Raw genomic sequence first — 21563 nt, forward strand, 5'->3', positions numbered from 1 at the left:
TACTCCTACATGTTTATGAATTTTAGAATTAGTTTTTAAGATTAAAAGAATTTCCAGAACTAAAAGAAACAACTGGGTTCAAGCAGAACAAGAATTAATAACCTGGGACTGAATAAGCTGAGAAGGATAGTTACAATTTTTACGACTTCTTGTTTGAAACATTTCTGGTTCTTTGGTGTTTTGTTTTTCCAGATTTAAGGAAACTTTTTCTCTTAAGCTACCTATGATTTACAATTGGTAAAGTATACCTTTGTAAACAAAGAGGAAACATTTACTTTTTCTCCCTGTATGATCCCTCCAGAATTTAGAAACTCAAGTGTTCTTTTCATGGCAATACAGTAAGTTACTTGCATAATTTCAATAAGAATCTGTTCTCCTTCTAACAGGGTACAATTGAAAACATTGGCTATGTTACCAAGGCTTTGACTGGAATGTCATAGTTGAGAGAGAGATGCATAGATTCAGACATGACCAGACAGCTGTAAGGAACTGCCTGAAACTTGGCTCGGCTTCCTGGCCTCAGAGGCTTTGAAAGAGTCAAATCTGAGATTCCTTATAAAAAGTTCCAGCAAAGCAGTCTTAAAAGAGCTTATGTGGTCAATCACCATTCTTGCTACACTCATGTAAATAATCAGGCCAAGTTTAATACAAACAAATTAGTTTTACTCTGATTATCTTTGGTAAAAAATGGGGTAATTGTAGAGAGAAAAATTATGTTTGCACCTTTGTAGATATTTAGATTCTAACCCTGTTAATTGTCTTTGAGGTTTTGTTATATACCTGTAAACTGAACTGGATCCTAAATTCTTCTAATTTTCTCAAATATCTGGCTACCACTCTCCAACCGAATGTTTCCTATTGCCTCCCATCCTTCTGATTTGGAATCACTGAGACCAAAGACTGTCCTTGAATCTCCTTGGAAAGGAATATACTAGGTCTTCCTCCCGACCCAGATGGCAGCCAAACCTCCAGGACTTAAACCTTGGCTACACATCTCACAGTGGAAGAAAGCTCCTCCTGACCTCTGGTCCTTTACAAACACTGAAGACCTCTGAATCAAACTGATGAGCAGGAGAAGCAGCTGACATTGACGTAGACTGCTTCCACCCAAGACACCAGATCAAGATTTCCATTTTAACTAAACATGAAACACTGTCTTCCTCTCTTTCTTTCCTTTACTCTGGCATTGGCCTGGCAAGATAATGCCACCATCATATCTCCCAAGCCATTACTAAGGGAGAGCAACCTTTCAGACAGCTGGATTCATCATCAAAAACTCCAATCTGTTCATGATGCTGGAACCCATGAACAATGCCACCTGAGCAGTAATGGTTTACGCCCCAACAGGATTTAATTTCATCGGTGGTGGTGATCATTCTCCTTGGACCTATAAATGCTTAGATGGCTAACACATAACTGGGCAATGCCCCTTAGGTTATCTAACTGTGCCACTCAACTGTTCTCAAATAGGCTAAGACACTTCATTGGTCAACTCCCCTAATCATCCAATTCGAAAAGACCTGCCAGGAGGCCTTCATGATTCAGGATGTGCTTCTTTCGGCAGGTCCCTACTTCCTTTGTTAGGAGTGAGTACAAATGAGGCTGTGATCAGAAATCCCTCCTTAACTCTTGAAAGTATTGCAGAATTCGCTGCTAAAGCAATAGCTGCCCAATGAAAATCTCTAGACTCTCAGCTCAAAGTAGTTCTTGATAATATGACAGCCCTTGATCATTTGTTAGCTGAGCAAGGATGTGTCTGTGCTGTGGCCACCACCCGCTGCACCTGGATTAACACTTCTGGGGAAGCTGAAATTTAGTTACATAAAATCACTGAGTGCGCCACTTGGCTTAAAAAGGTGACTCCTTCAACAGAGTATTTCTTTCACTTATTGGATTTTGATTGGTTTGGGTCTTGGGGACCATGGCTCTGAAGTGCACTCCAGACATGGGAATTATCCTACCAGGTAACAGTCATAGTAATCTCCCTGATGCACTGTATTCTCTCAAAAGCTTTAAATGCGTGTTTGCAGCTGCTAACCATCAAGCAAATGAATGTGAAGTCGTGACCTGTGAATACCACAGGATTCAGCAGAAAACCTCATGACCTGTGACTATAACACGGAGAAACAGTAAAAGCTGTGAGACCAACAGAGCGGTAGCTGAGAGTGGCACTAATGCCTTAAATTTTGATCACATCTTTCAAGTTATGCTAAGAGTCTCATGCAAAGGGGGGAGAACTGTTAAAAAAGAAAAAACAGGAACAAAATGGTGTCACTTGTGCTAAGTCCCACATCAATAAATCAAGACTTAATTGCACTTTCAGTCTCTCACAGGAATGTGACCTTTAACTAGTCAATCTGGAATTACCTGGTCGGCATGAGTGAGTAATCTGCCTCATAGATCCCCACACTACTCTTCCCCAAAGGAAGGTGATCTTGCCCGAATCTGCTCTTTGCTAGAAACTTCCTTTATTCCGTCCCTTCTGCCCATAACAGCCTTCCACTTTGCATAGCTCCTTGGACCTCCCTTCTATTTGCTAGCTGGGATGCTGCTCAATTCATGAATTGTTGAATAGAGCCAATTCAATCTTCAAATTTACTCAGTTGGCTTTTGCTTTAAACACCTTAGCATCACCATCCTCTGAAAATAATGCTAATTTGTCTTTTTTCTATTACTATATTTCTTTCTTTCTCTTATCTGGGGGACAAAGAGATTAATTAGAACACTAAGGTTCCTTAGAGGATGTAAGACTTCGGTGAATCTTGCAGGAATAGCAGCAATTGGACTGGCTAAGAGGGGAGGATGACAGAAATATAGCCACGCATTGCTCAATGATGGGGATACATTCTGAGAAATGTGTTAGGCAGTTTCATCATTGAGCGTACTTACACAATTCATCATAGAGTGTACTCACACAAACCTAGATGGTATAGACTACTACACACCTAGGCTATATGGTACTAATCTTACGGGACCACCCTCCTATATGCCCTCCGTCCTTGACCCAAACGCTGTTATGCTGTGCATGTCTCTAGATAAAATTGAGCTGTCCTACTCCCAACTAACGGAAGTCAGTTGATAGAACCGCTGGTGGCACCTGGAACTCTACATATTACATCACAGAAAAACTCAGACTAGTAGTGTCTTGGAACATGTTTTGTTCATAGTAAGTGTGAAAATAAAGGAAAACCTCTTTAAAATGGAGTCATGAAACCCTGAAGGGGACCTCTCACGTACATACCACTCACTGCTGCCTGCCTAACTGGCAGGAAGATGGACGATAAGAATTATTTTAACCAGGCCTATTTGTATAAAATTCTCTCAGTCCCAACTTCTTATCCGTGATGATAAGAATGTAACTTTTCTGCTGGTGCAACGGAGGACATCTTCACCTAGGAATTTCATCTCCTGCTTTTAAGAAAAGGAAGGAAGATCCGTCCCTGCCGCAGCGACAACGCATTGTCACAACCTTACACTCTTGTTCTTCTCCAATGAACTTTTATTCTAAATAACCCTCCTTAATTTCCTCCTAACACCTAATAAAAACTAACTTTCCCCTTGTCTCTTCCAACTTGCCTATGGTTCACCATAGTTTGCACGTCCAGAATTGCAATTCCTCGCTATTCCCAAATAAACTCATTTTTTGAGCTTGCCCCCAGACAGCTTCATTTAGGTTGACATAACAGCTAAAGATAGTTTTAGTCTCTATTAACATCACAACCAAATACTTAAATCACAACCAAGTACTTAAAAGCTGACATAATTGTAGACTCATAAGTGAAATGTCACATTATCATTTTCAATAAATCAGCATCAATTTAACATTTCGGAGAGCCCCCCAAATTCTCAGCACTCAAATCCAAGACAAGAAAGATAAAAAACAGTACGACTGCATTCTGGTTATCCTATGAATTAAAGTGGAGTGAGTGTGAGTGTGTGTGTGTGTGTGTGTGTGTGTGTGTGTTTTAAAGCCTTTTGTTCACCAGCTTCTTTCCCTATCTTACACTGTACTCCCTAAGGACTGTGTATATCATTTAACTTTCTCCATTGAACGATAAACTTCAGAAGGTCTGGCCATTTTGGTTCTACGGGGGTTTCTATCTCTTGCGCTTTCCCAGATCATACCATGTATTTAATATGCATTGACCCACCTGTGCAGAAAAGGGACCGTCTAGTCTCATGCTTAAATCAGTACTAGTCACTATCCATCGATCAATAAGTTGTGCATTCTCGGTGACAACTGAATGTTTTCTCTTTCAGCTGAAGTTTAAAGGAGGAGGGGAGTCGACTCCAAACTGCACACTGGTGTAGCCCCAAACGGAAATACAGCGAAAGCTCGAGCGACCTCTCCCAGCGCAAACGAGTCCACCCCAGCTTCAGGAAACGAAGGAGTATGTGGGGTTGCGGATGACTGGCTTTGGGGCTCATTCTTTTCACTACAGCGCCCCAGGAGCGGAAGGCAAGCCCAGGCTCCAGGGACCACGCAGTCCCGCTGGGGCTGAGAGCGTCTCCCCCAGGGTGTCCCGGACGCCCGGCAGGAAAGAGCGCCGCCGGGCCGCCGACACCTGAGCGCGCGCCCGGTGGGGCGGGCCGGGAGCCCTCTCTCCCTTCCGCCTGCGACGCGCGTTGTCGGTCGAGCCGGTGTATGTGCGGTAATAACACGTCTGCCCCGCTTCCCGCCATCATCCCCGCGCCCGGAAGGCCACTGCTGCGGTGAGTGGCGGCAGCCGGGGCTCGGAGGGGGACCCTCGGCCCGCTGCTCACCACTGCCCTTCGCGCAGGGTTGGCGTCGCTGACCGCCTGGCGGGCCGGTGGGTGGGTTCCCTCCGCCGGGTCCGGGGTGGGCTGGGTGGGGTGGGGTGGGGTGGGGTGGGGTGGGGTGGGGTGGTCGGTGTCGGGAGGGCTCCGGGGCTGCGGCCGGGCCGGAGGATCAGCGCGCCCGCCCCCGTCAGCCCCGAGCCCTCTGCATTGCGGAGCGAGTCCCCAGCTTGTAGGGACCGCGTTAGCGGCCAGGCACCCTAACTCGAGGTGGCTCCGTTGCTCGTTTCTCTCTTGTTTGTGGGTGAGGGAAGTCTGAAGTCCTCAAGAAAATGACTTTATTTTCTTACCTTGCACTCGTGTCCTGAATTAAAGAAGTTTGAAGATTGGCAACTTATGACATCACAGGGTGCTGTTTTTTAGAAAACCGTGTACGAGGAGCTCAAATGTCTTTTTAACCCCGGAAGCTCCTTTTTGTGATGGAAAAAGTCTACAGTTTACATGAGACTTGCATGGTTTGACTTGAAACAAACTATTTTTCCTAGAATGTTATTTGCACTTAAGAATGTCTAACTGGGACCTCTTTAAGTGCTAAGGCCGCACATTAATTATCTTCGGAACTACAGTGAGAGAAATTAAGTATTTTTCCCACTGAAGAGAGCTCTATGGAGTTTGATTTGCTGAAGGTAGTGTTCTGAAATTCTGGCATCCAGAATTGACCAACGCTAGTGTGTATCAATTCTGTGTGGGTTTATTTGGGCATTGTTTATTAATTTTTTCTCTTGTAGGTGATTTTCCTTCATGGATTGGGAGATACAGGGTAGGTACCATTATTTTTAATAACAGTATGAAATGGGGTCATGCAACTCTACTTACATGATCAAAGGTTTAATGTTAATGAACTCTAGGATTGTATGAAAAAAGATTGCTAGTGATATTTCTTACAGTCCAGTAATATGATAGAATCTTTTCTTTTTTAAAAACCTCCAGAATTTCCTCTCATCATCGTGAATTCGTCATTTTTCAACTCCTGTTTCTGGAACGTATTAAAATTGCAAACGCCTCCTTGAGTTGCTGTGGGCATTGGATACCAGAGATGGGTGGAATGTTTGTAGAGAGTGTGCAACTGAGAGCTTTCCGGAGGAGTTAAAATTTCAGGGCAAGTTGAGGAGAACAACTGGTTGATTTTGATAAGAGCAATAATCGCAAATCTTGTTCTCTTACCGATTGGTCTTCTACTTCTTCGGGGGGCCTTACTCCAATTGGCGAGACTGGGCAGGCAGGTTGGGGGGTAGGTCAACTGCCCTGGGGAGAGTCACTCGGGCAGCGGAATGAGGCCTGCAGGATGCGGGCCCTCCAGGCAGGCCTGCTGGAGAGGCTGCCGCCGTCCATAGGACCAGCCTTGGCGCCTCGAAACATGGCCAACGTCACCACCATCGTGTTTGACTGCGCGGCTGTCCTCACCTCCCACGGGGTCCTGGACCACCTACTTGCTACGTGAGTGCCCAGCCCCTCCTCAGCACAGTGGTGACTCTGCCCACTGCCAGCTGTGTGTCTGGAAACGGCCCTCCATCTCTCTGAGCTTCGATTGCTCCTCTGCAAAGTGGAGTGGGAGAGGATAAACTTCATCGGGTTCTGGTGGGCACGAATGGGATGAGCCACGGCAGGTGCTTCCCTGGGGCCTGGCTCTACAGAAGGGGCTGAGAGACGTGCCGTGGTTGTTCCTGGTTATTCTTTCCCTCTCCCCGATGAAGAGCAGTCTGCTCCCCATCGCTGGGATGGGGCCTTTCTGAGTTTGCAAAGGCACACGGAAAGCACTCTGGCAGGGAGTGTGGGATTCCATGCAGCTGGTCGTGGGGCGGGTCCTTGGAGTAGCCAAGGAGGGGTCTCCGGGCCGCAGAGGGCCCCAGGCCCACTCAGCTACCGGGGATGCTTCTGGTTGGAGTTCATTCGAGAACACTGTATATTAAGCACCTGTGACATGCGGGAGCTTTAGAGACACTTGGCACAACGCAGTGAATGAAGCAGACACAGCCCCTGGACCCCCGCAGCAGCCTGAGACTCAGATAGTCACACACCATATCATCCACAGATCCTGTCCCCCGCCTGTCCCAGGGGATGCCCTCCTATGCTCCTTTACGACTGGAGGCCTCTTCCCACGTTCTCATGCATGATGGACCCCAGCGCCAACTAAAGACCTGAGTGTTCTTTGAGTGCCAGACGAGGGCCTCCTGTCTCCACAGAACAGGGCTGGGGGAGAACAAGAGGACAGAGGACTGTGGCTGGGGCGGGCCCGGCACAACTCTGATCTCACTCATCTTTTGATTCCTCTGGGAGGGCTGAGGTCTGATGGCTTCTACTGCAAGGGGATAGGAGTGAAAGAGAGCTGTGGGTGGGGTCCCAGAGCCCCTGGGAACCAGAGGGGAGGCTGGCTTGAGCTGTTCCCTGGCGACCCATCCCCACCACAGTCCCGTCTCCCTCCGCTTCCCCTTCTCCATATCCACCCCTTCTGACCACCACCAGCAGGCCCAGAAGAGAAGGGGTGTTAGCGAGCCGCTCACACATCGGCCTCAGTCCTCAGTCCACTTGCACAAGGGCGTGGAGGGCTGGGCTGGACTGTGTCCAGCCTCTTTGCGAGAAGAGTGGCAGTGGGAAGAAGAGACTCACACAAACCCCGTGTTCCACCTGCTGGATGAGCAGGCCTGCCACTGCCAGGATGGCCACACAGGAGTCAGCGCCGGGGTGGGACTCCCCCCTGGTGGAAAGGGGCAGGCACAGGGCCCAGACCCAAAGCAGGGTGCCTTGGGAGGACAGTGTGGAAGCGACGGCCAGGCCTCTGGCTCTGTGGCCCAACTGCTTCCGCCCAGTACCGCGTCTTCTATGGTGGGAACCTGGCTGGACCCAATGCAGGATTTCTGGGAGCCCACGCCCTTTCCCTCTTTCAGGATGCGGCTGGCCTCTCTGCGTGTCATCTGGCCTGGGTCGCACCTGGGAGGCCCTGCCTACCTTCCCCAGGTCCAGCTGCAACATCTGGGGCCCAGGAGGGCAGAGCTGGAAGGTGAGGGCACAGCAGTCTGGGAAGACTGTCTGCGGTGGGGTTCACGGGCTGGGGTTCCCTTCAAGACAGCGGAGTCTCTCCTGTCTTGTAAAGTCGGGTACGTAGGTGAAACTTTCTCTTTCTCCCGCTGCAGCGCCAGTTCCAGAGCTCCTGCCGGCTCTAGAGCCAGAGCAAGGGCCAGCTCCGGGGCCAGAGGCAGCTCCAGCTGTAGTTCCACCTTCCGCGCCGGAGCTGGAGGCGGCCTCACCACCAGCAGCCTCACCTCCAGCAGCCTCACCTCCATCGGCCTCTCCAGGGCCGGAGCGAGCGCCATCAGCTTCAGCCCCAGTGCCAGCTTCTGAGCTGGAGCAAGATGCGCCATTGACTTTTGGACGATCTCTGCCTCCAGCTGCCGAAGTCACCGCAGAAGCGAGCGCCGAGCTGAGAGAGGAGAGGCCTAAGCTGCTGGACTTCCCTCCGAAGCTGGTGGCCGAGCAGCTGACCCGGATGGATGCGGTGAGCAGCGGGGCTCTTGGGCTAGGTGGGGCCCGCCTTGGTGGGCCATCAGCTGCCCCAGACCTCCTGTTCCCTCAGCCGCAATCCAACGATGTGGGTGCAAGTCACAGCTCCCCCACTTACCCACCGGGTGACCTGGGCCACCTTCTGGCCCCCAAGTCCTTGCTGTCCCCACATGGACAGTAGAGAGCACACCAAGGGCGGGCACCTGCTGGGCAGAGTGGCTGTGCGGATGGATGAGGTCGAACAGAGAGGAAGCGGGGCAGAGAATAGCCCTCTGGTGGGGGAGGGAAGCTCACTGGAGTGCTGCCAAGTCCTGGGTCACTCACCCATCGGCCCAGGAGGCCTCAACAGCCTCCGTACTTATTAGACACCTAGTGCGTCCTTACCGACATGGAAGACAGGCAAACAAAGCCCATGGTTGTTGCTGCCTCGGGGGAACGTGCAGCTGAAAGGGGAGTGGGACCAGGGGGTGATGAGAACGGGTGGAAGATGCCCCTTGAGATGGGCAGGTGTGAGCCGTGTTCTGGTGCTTGGGGGAAGCAAGACTGGGCTGCGAGCCAATGGGACTTCTCTTCCCCGCCCCTATTGGGTCCTCGGTCATCCTGCGCTGGGCGGCCTCAGCGGACACAGACAAAACCCAGAGACTCCCAGAAGCTTCAGGCCACCTCCTCAGGTTCCTGAGCTGCAGCTGACCAGTGCCTCCTGCCTGGGGCTGCGGGGGCCTGCAGACTCTGAGCTCGGGTGTGGCAGGGTCAGGTGACAGTCCCCATCCTCCCCAGGAGCTGTTCAAGAAGGTGGAGCCCCGCCACTGCCTGGGTTTTGTGTGGTGCCAGCGGCCCAATGGGAGCAAGGAGTACCTGGCTCCCACGGTTCGGGCCACTATCAACCAGTTTCTTCACGTGTCCGGCTGCGTCATCACGACGTGCCTTGGGGACCTCAGCATGACGGCCCAGGACAGGGCCAGAGTCGTCGAGCTGTGGATTCAGGTGGCCAAGGTCAGTAGCGGCAGGGCCCAGGGAGCCCCTCCCTGGAGTCAGGGGGACTGCCCCTTCTCCTCTCGCAGCTTTCAGCCTTGAAGTCGGTGGTCTGGGCCTCGGCAAAGTCCTAGGCCCCTTGCTGCCAAGGGCCTGCTGACCTTGAGTGCTGGTCCCAGTGGTGGGAAGCTCCCTTCCCGCCCTGGGTTGAGCTAAAATCTTCCTGCCCGCGAGCGTTACTCATCAGCTCCCAGGTGTGCCCTCCCTCGCTTCCCTGGGCATCTGCCTCATCCAGGACAGCAGAAGCCCACGAGGGGACACAAGCCAGAGGAAGCAGGGCTCCAGCCCGCCGTCGCAGCTCATTCCCTTCCCTTCCTCAGGAGTGCCGAGTCCTTGGAAATTATGCGTCCCTGCGTGCCATCGTGTCTGCTCTGCAGAGCCCCTCCATCAGCCGTCTGCAAAAGACATGGGGACGAGTTGCCAGGTGGGTAGGCCGTGCTCCATCCAAGCACCACCAGGGCGGACCAGACATCCCCCGTGCGACTGCCATGGACCCCTCATTCAGCTAGGACCATCTGGGAGGCAGCGGACCCTAGGGATGGGGACTGGCCTCCTTGCTCGGGTCTCTGAGACTCTCTGAGACCCTAGGCAGTGGCTCCCCCCTTGTCACATCCTGGATTGAGCCACACTGGAGATTTCCAAGGGTGTACTTCGCAGCAACGGAGCCCTCATCGGCAACCAACGCTGTTAGAAACAATGTGCTCAGTCGGAGTGGGAATGGAGGCCCCAGGTGACCGCAGGAGAGCCTCCACCCGAGTCCCACGGTGACCTCAGAGCTCCGAAGAACCCGGGGAAAACCCTCGTCCAGGCCCCAGGCCCTTTGAACCTTCCGGGTTCTCAGCCAAAGGCATTTCGCCTTCAACCGCCCCGGGTTTTCTTTCCTCCTTTCCTCTCCCCTCAGGAAGAGCTCTCGAAAGTTGAAGAGGTTCATCAAAGACCAGTGGGTGAGCAGGAGGCAGCTGGTGAAGGTAAGACGGAGGCTGCACATCTGGAAGGAGGGGGAGCGAGAGGGGAGGGGACCCGGCAGGATGAGCTTTGGTTCTCCTGTCACGTGAAGTTGGTCAGGAAAAGATGGACAGGAAGAGGGATGTGCTAGCTCCATGGGCAGGTGGGGCAGTTTGGGACAGGAGGCCAGGGGCATGGGATAGAATGGTGCGGGCTGGACTGTTCCAGGAGGCTGAGGACCTGGCAGAAGGTGCCGGTGTCTGGCTTCCATGCTGCTCCATCAGCTGCCCTGCATCTTCCTCCTGGCCACTGGCTGGAGCGAGTGGGCGGGCTTCCTTTCTTCCGAAGTCAGCCCAGTCTGTGCTCAGGAAGCCAGGGCCCCACTGCTCCTTCTGTCTTCACTGTGCCTCGCAAGAAGGGCACCCTGCCTGCCTGAGGGATGGGCACTGCCGGATCCCACGGGCCGGGGGCACTCAGGGGCTTCCCAGCCTTGGGACGGACACTGGACCTGGGACAGATCTGTGTCCCCTCGGTGACTCCCCACTCTGGCCCCTAAAGTGGGCGCTGCAGACAGTCCCAGTGGGATGCTCACCCAGGTCCTTGTTGGCGATGACATGTGCCCCGGAGGGCAAGGGCAAGTGCCCAGGGAACTGATGGCTTCTTCAGGGATCCTTCCCGCCCAGACGTCAGAAGTTTCCTCGTAAAACAGAAAGGAAATGCCACCCCGCAGTGCCCTGGTCGCCCCCTCCCCTGCTAGTCAGACGTGGCATTCGGGGTCCCCATCCTGAGCGGATGAAGAAAGAATTCTGTGCAGGGGAACTCCCTGAGGGGATCCTAGGGAGCTGAGGGCTTTAGCAAGGCCTTGGCCTCGGCCTGGGATCAGAGACTCCTGGGCGTTGGGGCTGGCAGAAGCCACTTGACCAGGCCTCCTGAGACACCTCATCTCCCTCCATCCGTGGCTCGGCCCAGCTGGGGGCCCGAACACAGCCTGAGAGTCCCGAGGACAGCACTGTGGTCAGCGGCTGGGCAGAGGGTGGTGTGAAGGCAGAGGAGACAGGGGCCTGTGGCTGGGAGGGGGAGCAGCCTCTCCTCTGGGGCCCCCTGAGCAAGTCCCTGCCCCTGTGTGGGCCTTGGTCTCCTCATCTGGGAGCCAGAGGGAGATGAGCCGTGGTGCAGGCCTCACAGTGGGTGCCGAGGCTCAAGGGTGGGGAGGAATGTGGGGAGCTTGGACCTGGCTCCAGAGGCAGGCTTGAGCGGAGAGCAGTGATGACGGTCAGATGACGCTTGGGCCTCAGGAGACTGTGGGAGGCAGACAGAGTTCGTCAAACCTTCCAGACGAGGTAACAGGTTCAGGGAGGCCTGGGCGGGCCCAAGGTCACACAGGAGTGAGTGTTGGAGCTGGGATGGCTCTGGAATCAGAGCACCCTGGAGGCGGGAGCCGCAGGGGCACCAGGTGACTGGGGCCACATGTCCAGGGTCCCCGATCTGGGAGGGGTCTGGGAGGACACTTGGAGGGGAGCGTCGGCTCACTGGCCCTGTCAACACCCTGGCAGGAGGCGACCTCTATGTTGACCAGCCTGGAGACGGGCCCCACAGGTGCCCAGAAGGTAAGGGTGCCTGTGGAGGAGGGGCCCAGGAGTCGCAGGAGAGGGGACTCCCCTTCCTAGCCGGAGGTCTCTACCAGCAGAGAGGGAGCCTTTCTCCTCCAGCCCTGCTCCTGGTGCCACAGACCTGAAATGCCTGCATTGGAAGTGACCAGGAGGAGGCCTGGAACGGATGGGCGCACAACGGATTTGGGACAGGGAGGGGCGGGGACCACGTACCCTGGGTTTTGCCAGAGCCGGCTGCTGGGAGGTGCCTGGAGGAGTTTGGGGTTCCTGGAGGAGAGAAGAGGAGGAAATTGGGGGGAGGCCGCCTAGGTGGGTAGCTTGGGCTGGGCAGGAGGCTGGGGTGAGGAGTGGAGGAGAGGTCTTTGACGGCTCCTGAGAGCGGGATCTCATCACCGTCTCCACCCCGCTGGCACAGGGGCTCATCCCCTTCCTTGGCACATTCCTCAATTACCTACTGCTGCTGGACACCAACATGGAGGATTACCTGGAGGTGAGTGAGCCTGGAGGTGGAGCTGGGGATCAGGATTCGGAGATTTGGGAGGAGAGACTTGCACTGAGGCTTGAGCTCACAACCCTTGGCAGAGTCCTCTCGTGAGGGCCTCACAGCCACCCCGGGAGCTGGGTGTCATGGCCATCTTAGTGATGAGTGAATATAGGATCCAGGTGAGCCGCCAGTCCAGGCTGCCTGACTGCGGAGCTGCTGGAGGGTGTGTCTGAGCTGGACTCAGCCTCTCCCTCAGGCCCCGCCCCTGCAGGGAGTGAAGCCAGGCCCCTCCAAGGCAGGAAGCACACGAGTGGCTGAGCACCCCTTCCTGCCTGAGGCCTCAGTCTGTCTGTCTGTCAGAGAGGGCTGTCTTAGAATGTCCCTGAGCCATAGCCCCGTGGCCTCCTTGCTCTGGAGCTCAGAGTCTTGCCCGGGACCCATTCCCGTTTCTGGTAGCGCCTGCTCCCTGGTCGACCCTGCTGGTAGTGCAACCTGAGAAAGGGTGGAGACGGGGGCTAGCTATGGGCTAAGGGGGCTGTTGCTCATGGGCTTTGGCTCTCTGCCTTCCAGGGAAATGAGATCAATTTTGAGAAAAGGAGTGAGGTGAGCAGCTGTGGCCTCCCCGTGCGGAGGGTGGGGCTGTGGCAATCAGAGACTCCTCCGGGGAAGACCTTCTCTGGCCCGATGCCTTGGGCCTTGCTTTCCTTGGGAGAGTTCGGCACCCAGAGCTGGGAAAGCCGTCCCATTGGTGCGTGGGGGAAGGGGCTGGCACCAAGGACACCTTCCTGCAGGAGGAGCTATTTCAAGCCAACTGTGAGAACGAGCAAGTCCTGCACGGAATTGGAGGGAAGGAGGGTTCCCATGTGGGCCAAGACCCCAGACCAGCTCCTTGACCCTCTTCTCACCTGTCTGAGTCCCCAGCACGGTCCCCCACCCAGGCCCCGTCTGCATCATGTCCTTTCTCCCAGGAATTCAAAGTCACCGAGCAGATCTTCCTGCTCCAGGAGGCAGTCCATCTTTACCACATTGAGGCTGAGGAGCGATTTGGGGCCTGGTTCGAGGCCATGGAGCCCCTCAGCGAGGATGAGAGGTGAGGCGGGGCAGGAGTTGGTGAGGGCAAGGCGGACTCTCTCTGATGGCCAGCTCCAGGGAGCCCGTGCCCGTGGCTTCCGGGTCAGTCCCGGGGCTTGTCGCATGGTCACCCGTGGGGCCCTGGGACTCCAACTGCTGGCCGTCTCTGGGAGGGTCACCTGAGGTGTGGCTCCCGGTAGCTGAAAAGTCCCCTCTGTCCTTTAGCTACAGCCTGTCCTGCCACCTGGAGCCCCCACAGGAGAGGGCCGGCAAGATGCGCCGGTTTTTCCTGCCCAAGAAGAACCGCGCGTCTCTCAGCTCAGGGCTCGGTGAGTGTCCAGACAGGCAGGGACTGAAGCCAGGGGCTCCGGAAAGCTTCGGGCTAAGCACGGGCCTAGGGAGATGGACAGCCGGCACGGGGATCCCAGCTCCACTGCTGACCAGGCCTGTGAGGGACAATTCCCTTGACCTTTGTGGGACTCAGCTTCCTCTTCTGTGAAATGGGTGAAGCGAAATGCCAGCTCCCATGTCAGGGACAATGGGGTAGTGTTGACTGAACACTCAGGACAAGGTTTGGAGCAGAATGCAGTGGGGCTGAGGTGTTGGGCTGGGATACTGGTGTGACCCCCCCAATCATCAGTGTCTTCTCTTCAGTCACCAGACCCCTGACGCAGAACCCAGCAACAGTGGCAGATCCCGGTCCTTCCAACAGCTCGAGTGCAGCCTGCTCTTCAGCGGCGGGGACGCGGCTGGGAAACACGCGGGGCCCCAGGCCGGCTCCTCCCATGCTGATGGGGAGAAGAACATTCTAAGCCTTTTCCTGGGAGCCCTGGAGCCCAAGAGGGAGGGGACGACCCCACCCCACAGGCCTGGCAGCTCCACCCCAGCGCCTGTTTACCACTTGGGAAGGGGCCGTATTTCTTTCGTGTTAGTAGTTAGTGCTAGTTTTGAATTTGATGTTAAAATCCTGTTTCTGTTCCAGCCTGCGAGTCACGGTCTGGTTCTTTCCCCTCCTGTGCTCGTGTCAAGGAGACACAGACTCTCGCGTTCCTCCTGGAATGAAGAAATCTTGCAGGGTCTCGGCTTATTGTATGTGAGAGAAGGGAGAAGGGCCAGGCCCCTCCCTGGATACTGAGGGACACCTCCGCGCCCCCCCTTACTCAGAGGACGGCTTCATTTCAGTGTGGTTCACGTGGGCCAGGAGCAGAGACAGCACCCAGAGCTCCTGGCATTTAGAGGGTGGAGGTACTTTCACAGGCAGAGCAACAACCACTGGAATGCGGGTGTCTTTAAAATGGCACGGGCCAGCACCACGACCTGCCCCAGGACAGTGGCTGCTTTTCCACCCCTTTGGAGGAGAGGCCACGTTTTCGGCTTCTCTTGTGGAGGTTCCTCTTCACCAGATGTTAGGAACTTGTCGTTTTCTAATGAGGCTCTGGACAGCAGCAGCTCTAAGTGCAGAGAACGATGTAAAAGCTCAAAACGTGCATGTGGAGGGTCAAGGCCGGAGAAGGTCATGTGCAGATGGACTAAGGGCAGGCAGGACCCTCCCTCCCCCGGCCCCTCTGGGGGCTCCATGTTCACCCTTCACCTGGATTGGAATCCTCTGGGATCCTGGTCCACGGCTCTGAATTCCTTTCCCTGCAAGTTTGGTATCCAGGGGGACAGATCTGTGATGCAGCTTTGAAGGCTACATCTGGGCATCCTTCCCGACGCATCACTGCTCCTTGTCCACCAGGATTTCCTGCCTCCGTGCACTTCCTTCTGCAATTCTTGGAAGGGCAGAAATTCCCTCGAATGCCTCGGCCTCTCTGTCCCGTACCTCGTGGCCACTCCTCCCTGGCAGGGTCTGACGGATCACGGGTGGAGTCTGCTTTGCAAACATTAGATACCCTAATCCTGGCCAAAGAATGACCTATACTCTCCCTCGCTGCCCAGGGTGACATCTGGGCCCCTGTGGTTCTGAGGTGTGTGGTCTCAGGCAATCACCTGTTCACACACTCAGGCATGTTGTTTCTGACTCATCCTAACGGGGCAGGAGGACCTGAGCCTATAAACCATGCAGCCCCTCGGAGGGCTGTGTTCTCTTGCCCAGCCTTATTCTCCGTTTATGGTGTGGGTGTGAACCTTTCCCGTTGGAAGCTTTCAGAGATGAGTCGTGAGAGGAGGGTGGTTGAGGGGTCCAGCAGGGAACGCAAGCAAACGGATGACGGGTAAACACAGCCTGACAAAATTAAAACACTTAAATGGTTCCAGTCTGGTGGTGAGCAGACACTGCTCCGAGCTCACTCCAAGAACCCACCCGGTGACCAGGAGCTAGAGGGTTACCACCTGGCATTTTGAACGCCCCCCCCCCCACCCCACCCCGGGAAAGACCCTGTAAGACTAGGACCACAGGAAGTGCTTGGCCCTTCTGAGTTCTCCCCTCCTTTCTGATGGCTGCAAGTGTCACCCAGACACACAGCAGCGTGAACCCTGCCAGGGAGGCCTCCTCAGTACGGCCAGCAGCTGAGGAGAAATGCTGGTTCCCAGCAGCCCAGGCCCTTCTTGGTATGGCACAGCCATCCAGGAAGGTGACTTTCTAAATGGAAGCCGGAGCCGGCTGTACCTTCCCGCCACAGAGAAAGAGAAGTGCCAAGTCCCAAGGCTAGTCCAGGCCCAGGAGGAAGACACCGTGTCCAAGGGGTTTCCCTCACAGGGCCGTGAGGCTCCTGAGAGCCGACCCTTTGGTTGCAGCGCTTTGTTTGTCATGAGCCTACCAGACGGCAGAGGACAATAACTCGCTGCCTCTTTGGGCTTCCAATGGCCAAAAATGAACTGATCGCCAGCAAAAAGAGGCCCACATGTGCAGCACCTGTATCTCATCAGTCTTTATGTTACTTTGATATAAATTTTAGAGAGAGAGCTATATATATATGTTCACTCACACACAAATATATCATGCACTCTAACTTATTCCAAACAGAATCAAGAAATAATACTCATACTCCTCAAATGCACGGTTTTGCAGCTGGTTCCCTCTCGGTAGCTGGTATTTATAAGCACCTTCTTCCAGGACCCATTTCATCTTCCCTTCGCCCTCCACAAACCCCGCGGCTGGTCATGGTGCTCTGCCTGGTTAGGGGACCATAACCTGCCTTCCTGAAGGGTCTGGGTCATGGCAGTCCTACCTGGATTGGATTCTGCTCATTCCCTGGGGACTTCAAGCCCAGGACGTGCTAGCCCACAAAACGCGGTCAGGAATCTCCTGAAGTCCACACGTGGGCTTCCTCCTCTCCAGGCTGAGGAGCAGAGGGAAGCCCGAGTCCCAGAGGAACACGAGGGCTCCAGACAGTGTCTGCTTTGCATGTCAAGATGGAGAAAACTCAGGGGAAACTCTGAGGGTGAAGCAAGGCAGTCCGTTGTCATCATTCTCTGCACTGAATCCACCCAGACGGTTCCAGCAGAGGCTCCACAACAAGCAGCCCCAAGCACCCAGGCGGGAGGCCGGCTGCGCTGTCCTGCCTGGGCTTGCCCAGTACATGCATGGTCTACATATTTTGCAAATGACCACAGCTGAAGATGCCCAAGGGCTAAGATTCACCCTGAGCTAACATCCATTGCCAATCTTCCTCGGTTTTTTTTTTTTTTTTCGCTTGAGGAAGACTAGCCTTGGGCTAAGATCTGTGCCCATCTTCCTCTATTTAACACGTGGGATGTCTGCCACAGCATGGCCCGATAAGCGGTGTGAATGTCCACAACCGTGACCCGAACGTGCCAATGCCGGGCCTCCAAAGTGGAGTGGGCCAGTTTAAGCCCTGCGCCACCCTAGGTTATTTTAACACATCACTCTCAGAAACTGATAAATCTGTCACGTGAAGGTAAGCAATTCTAAAGAGGATTTCCATAATACTGCAAGCTCCATCCCTCCAATAGACAATCAAGTCCTAACAAGCAGCGGTTTATTGTCACGTTGCTGATGCCGGAAAAGGTCTCTGTTGACAGCACGATCCCTCAAAGGCCTTGTCCATTTCTGTGAATCCAATTTCCAGCACATAGAGATCTAAAGATTGAGGCAAATGTGGTCTTTCCTCCTTGCAACTCTGAATTAACATGCAATAAAGAGCAGAAAAATGGAGACCTGGAAGCAGACCTCTTATTTGAGAACAGAGATATACCAGCGCTTTTGAAATGATCTTTGGAGTCTACCGGAGTATTGCACAGAAGGAATGATCCATTCCGACTAGGTAGGTTTTACTGTGTCGCTGTGAGGGCGACAACGGAATCATCCCGCGAATCGGTAACTCTCTGTGACTTTCAAGCGCAGATAAATAATATACTTCGGAAAGGAAAATGCGAGAGCACCGTGAAACGGAAAGCCCTCCTTGCTCTACTCAGCTGAAATCCAGTCTCTCCTCCACAAGAAATCCCTGTCTATGCTTCCTACGTCCCACAGAGGAGTTTAATAAAAGAAAAGGATTGGTATGTCTTGAAGTTGCAAGAGCTCAAGCAAGAAAACGTGGGACCCTTCAAGGAGACGTCAGTGAAGTGCCGGGCTCCATCTCAGGGGCACCAGCGTCTCCTCTCTTTCCTGGTGCTGTCAGCACATCCTTCTTGGGCGCTCACTTTCTCTGCCTGGCTGCTGAGCCTGTCCACAATCGCTCTCTCCCGCCCTCTTCCCCGTCCCCTCCTGTTTGCTCAGATCTTCCACAGTCACCAGCAATTGTTGGCCGTGGAGCTATGGGATGCCCAGACCAGTTCCCAGAATCATCTCTGCCAAATCTGAGGAAGGGCAGGGGTGTGTATGGGACTGGACGGGGCACCCCATGCGAGCGCACCCCGCAGGAATTCACCTCTGCTGCAAGGTGCAATTTTGCAAGGCTACGGCAAGTTCCAAAGGGCTTGCCACTTCTCTCCTGCCAGCAGACCTGTTGGGGCTGGTGCCACGTGCTCTCCCAGCGACCCCTCACTGCTGGGTGGGATGGCATTCTAGTAACTGGCCTTCTGAATATGTAACTGCGCATCCTCAAAGAGATGGGAATTCTTAATCCGGGCTTTGGTTTGGGTTGATTCCCACGATCACGCAGCTTCCTCTGCGAAGACTTGACCATCATCACTTCTTTTCCTCTCATCCTGTAAAAGTAATCATGAAACTGGACCCAAATGAGAAATGAAGCATGGCTTCTTAGGACAATTATCTCAGTTTCCCTATACTTCCACCCTTCCTCTCTCCCTCTGGAGCTCTTCTGACCTGTGTCCCAGGACATCGTCAAGCAGATTTGGGTCAAGGACAGAAAGCTCAAGGTCAAAACTCAGGACTGCTCCAGATCAGTTTTCCTCCCCCGTCTCGTAACACCCCCTCCTTGTTTCAGTGTGATTTTATTCTCTTTTATTGCTCTTGCCATTCTCACCTGTGCAAGTCCTGGCACTCTCTCTGAGGACACGTGATCCCCCAGCTTACTATAGATCCCAATTCCCATCCTTTCTGTGTTTTCTGACTATTCCTTTGGTTAACCCATTGGCCAGTTGTTGCTCTTAGCCTCTTTAGGGTCTAAATCAATTGTGACATTATCAACTACCCCACTCTTAGCGACTCACTCCCAGGTCCTGATATTTACATAACCCAAACGATCATGTTCACAACTAAATAAGTTAGAGTCCAGCCCCATGGCTGAGTGGTTAAAGTTGCGTGTGTTCTGCTTCAGGGGCCTGAGGTTTGCGGGTTCAGATCCCAGGTGCAGACCTACTCCACTCATCGGCCACGCTGTGGAGGCATCCCACGGACAAAGGAGAGGAAGACTGGCACAGATGTTAGCTCAGGGTAATCTTCCTCCTAAATAAAGAAATAAACCCTTCAGAAAATGTATTCATCCACCACAAATTCCTGATTTCCAATATGTCTTCAAACATTCATACAGAAGATACCTGTTCCTTCAGATCGGAAGTGATGCCAGATCACCATGTCCTCACTTTAATTTCCTCGTGGACCTGTCAGTCCTACATTCCACGGACTGTGATCTCAATAATTTCCTTGAAATAATCAAAAATTCCTTACCACTCGTCTTATTTGTGTTGTAAAACTGGAAACCCGGGAGATCCTGATTATCTGCTTTGCCATTCTACTGCTAGTCTTATGATAACTGCTGAAGAAAAAGCACACAACACGATATTTTGTCATCACCATAAAGACAAAATCATCTGCATCAACTGGGAAGCATCCATAATGCCTGGACATTTTTTTTTCTTTTTTCATCTCTCGGGTCAATAGCAAAAACACCAAGGCACTCAGTTAACAAATGGGCAAAGGAGTAGAATAGCCATTTTTCCAAAGAAGACACACAAATGGCCAACAGCCACATGAAAAGGTGCTCAGCATCACTAATCTTTAGGGAAATGCAAATCAAAACCACAAGGAGATATCACTTGACACCGGTTAGGGCGGCTATTATCAAAAAAAGTAGAGGTGACAAATGTTGGTGAGGTTGTGGAGGAAAAGGAAGCCTTGCAACTGTTGATGGGAACGTAAACTAATACTGTAATGATGGAAAATAGTCTGGAGGTTCCTCTAAAAATTAAACCTAGCGTATAATGTAGCAATCTCACGGTATTGTGTTTTGTACTTCAAATTTCTAACAGAGTATATATTCTGTTAAGTGTTCTTAAAGCAAAATAATGATAATAGTAAAGGGGGTGGGAGAAAACTTTGGTAGATGATGGATATGTTTATGGCCTCGATGGTGGTGATGGTCTCATGGGTGGACACTTATGTTCAAATTCATCAAGTTGCATACGGAAAAGTATGACATCATTACCGATTCTTCTGCACCTTAAAACACAACATGTCCTCATCCAGAAAATGAATATTGACTACGTCTGGGGACAGACGTTAGTTAGACTTATCGTGGTGGTTATTTCACGATACATGCAAATCATTATATTGTACAAATGAAACTAATATAAAGTATATGTCAATTATACCTCAATTAACAAGCGCACACATCATACAAGACTATTTGAACATTGTAAACGAGTTCAGTGAATCCCTGAAACTATGCCATCCCCAAATGTCACAGGAAGCAAGGAGGATGAAGTAAGATGGAAAGTTGTTGTGCAAAGCTGCATGCAAATTAAAATCCTTTAAGTTGCGTTCAGCTGCTGTCACTGCAAACCAAGACAAGCATGGACAGTCCTTGGTGAGTCAGCTTCCGGTCAGCTCTTCCCCAAGGCCCGGCAGTCATGCGCCCCTCCCCTAGTGGGTCACTCTGCTCTGTCCTCCAAAGTGGCCAGCAGGAAACCCTGGTAAGATTCTGGAGGACAGCCGCTTTCTATCCTAGATACTCACGTTTTAACAGACACTCGAGATGAAATGTCAAGACTTAAAAGCATAAGTGTCTATTTGTGTAGTGTAGGGTATAAGGGAAACCATAGGAGGTCTTTTCAGCATCTCTCAACTCATAATGCAAACATAGCCCTGTCTTCAGAAGGACCGTCCTTGGTCTTTGGTGCAGAGTAGGGCATGTCGCAGGTGGCACGAAGGACAGGTTGTAGCAGCACTATCCTCACTCCAACAGAACTATCTCACTGGACATGACCCCGTGGGTCTCCAAAATAAGTTACTGAACATAAAGAAAAAAACCTTTCTTGAGAGGGGCAATTTTACCGATCAAGGGAAAACTTCTGAATTTTCGCATCTTATAACAAATAAATGATATGTCCTATTCTATCCTAATGAGGTAGCATGGGTACTTCCATAATAAATACTTTTCATTTTCAGTTCAAACATGCTCAGCTGCTTTCAAAAACCAAAAAACCAAAACAGAAACCCAGGCATGTAAAATTAAGTGTTTTAACTTGATAAAGTACTAACACAGCAGTGGCTTCTAAGGGAAGAGCTTTCAAATGAAATGATCATTTTTGGTAATGACCGTAGAAGATGGTGCTATCGCTGTGAAAGGATGGAACCAATCCAGAACGAGCCAGCTTTTGATTAAGGACAACGGAATTGAATCAGATGCCAGAAATACTCACTTGGAAATCAAAGTCCCATCATCATCCCTGGAAGCATTTCTGGAACTTTCCCTTTGGACACAAATTTTTGTCTTCCAAAGGAGCAGACATAATACAGA

General features: G+C 52.4%; 1 protein-coding gene across 1 annotated transcript; it reads left to right on the forward strand.

The window, feature by feature from the left end:
* Positions 1 to 6599: 6599 nt before the first annotated feature.
* LOC138915654 (ral guanine nucleotide dissociation stimulator-like) lies at positions 6600 to 14439 on the forward strand. The gene is made up of 11 exons (XM_070222691.1): positions 6600 to 6696; positions 7956 to 8311; positions 9094 to 9309; positions 9669 to 9772; positions 10250 to 10316; positions 11847 to 11900; positions 12319 to 12393; positions 12958 to 12990; positions 13356 to 13477; positions 13684 to 13787; positions 14113 to 14439. Exons 1-11 carry the CDS (start codon positions 6600 to 6602, stop codon positions 14268 to 14270), a joined length of 1386 nt encoding a protein of 461 aa, XP_070078792.1. The 3' UTR covers positions 14271 to 14439.
* The last annotated feature ends 7124 nt before the right edge of the window (positions 14440 to 21563 follow it).

Source organism: Equus caballus, chromosome 9 (assembly GCF_041296265.1).
Source record: "Equus caballus isolate H_3958 breed thoroughbred chromosome 9, TB-T2T, whole genome shotgun sequence".
NCBI lineage: Eukaryota > Metazoa > Chordata > Mammalia > Perissodactyla > Equidae > Equus > Equus caballus.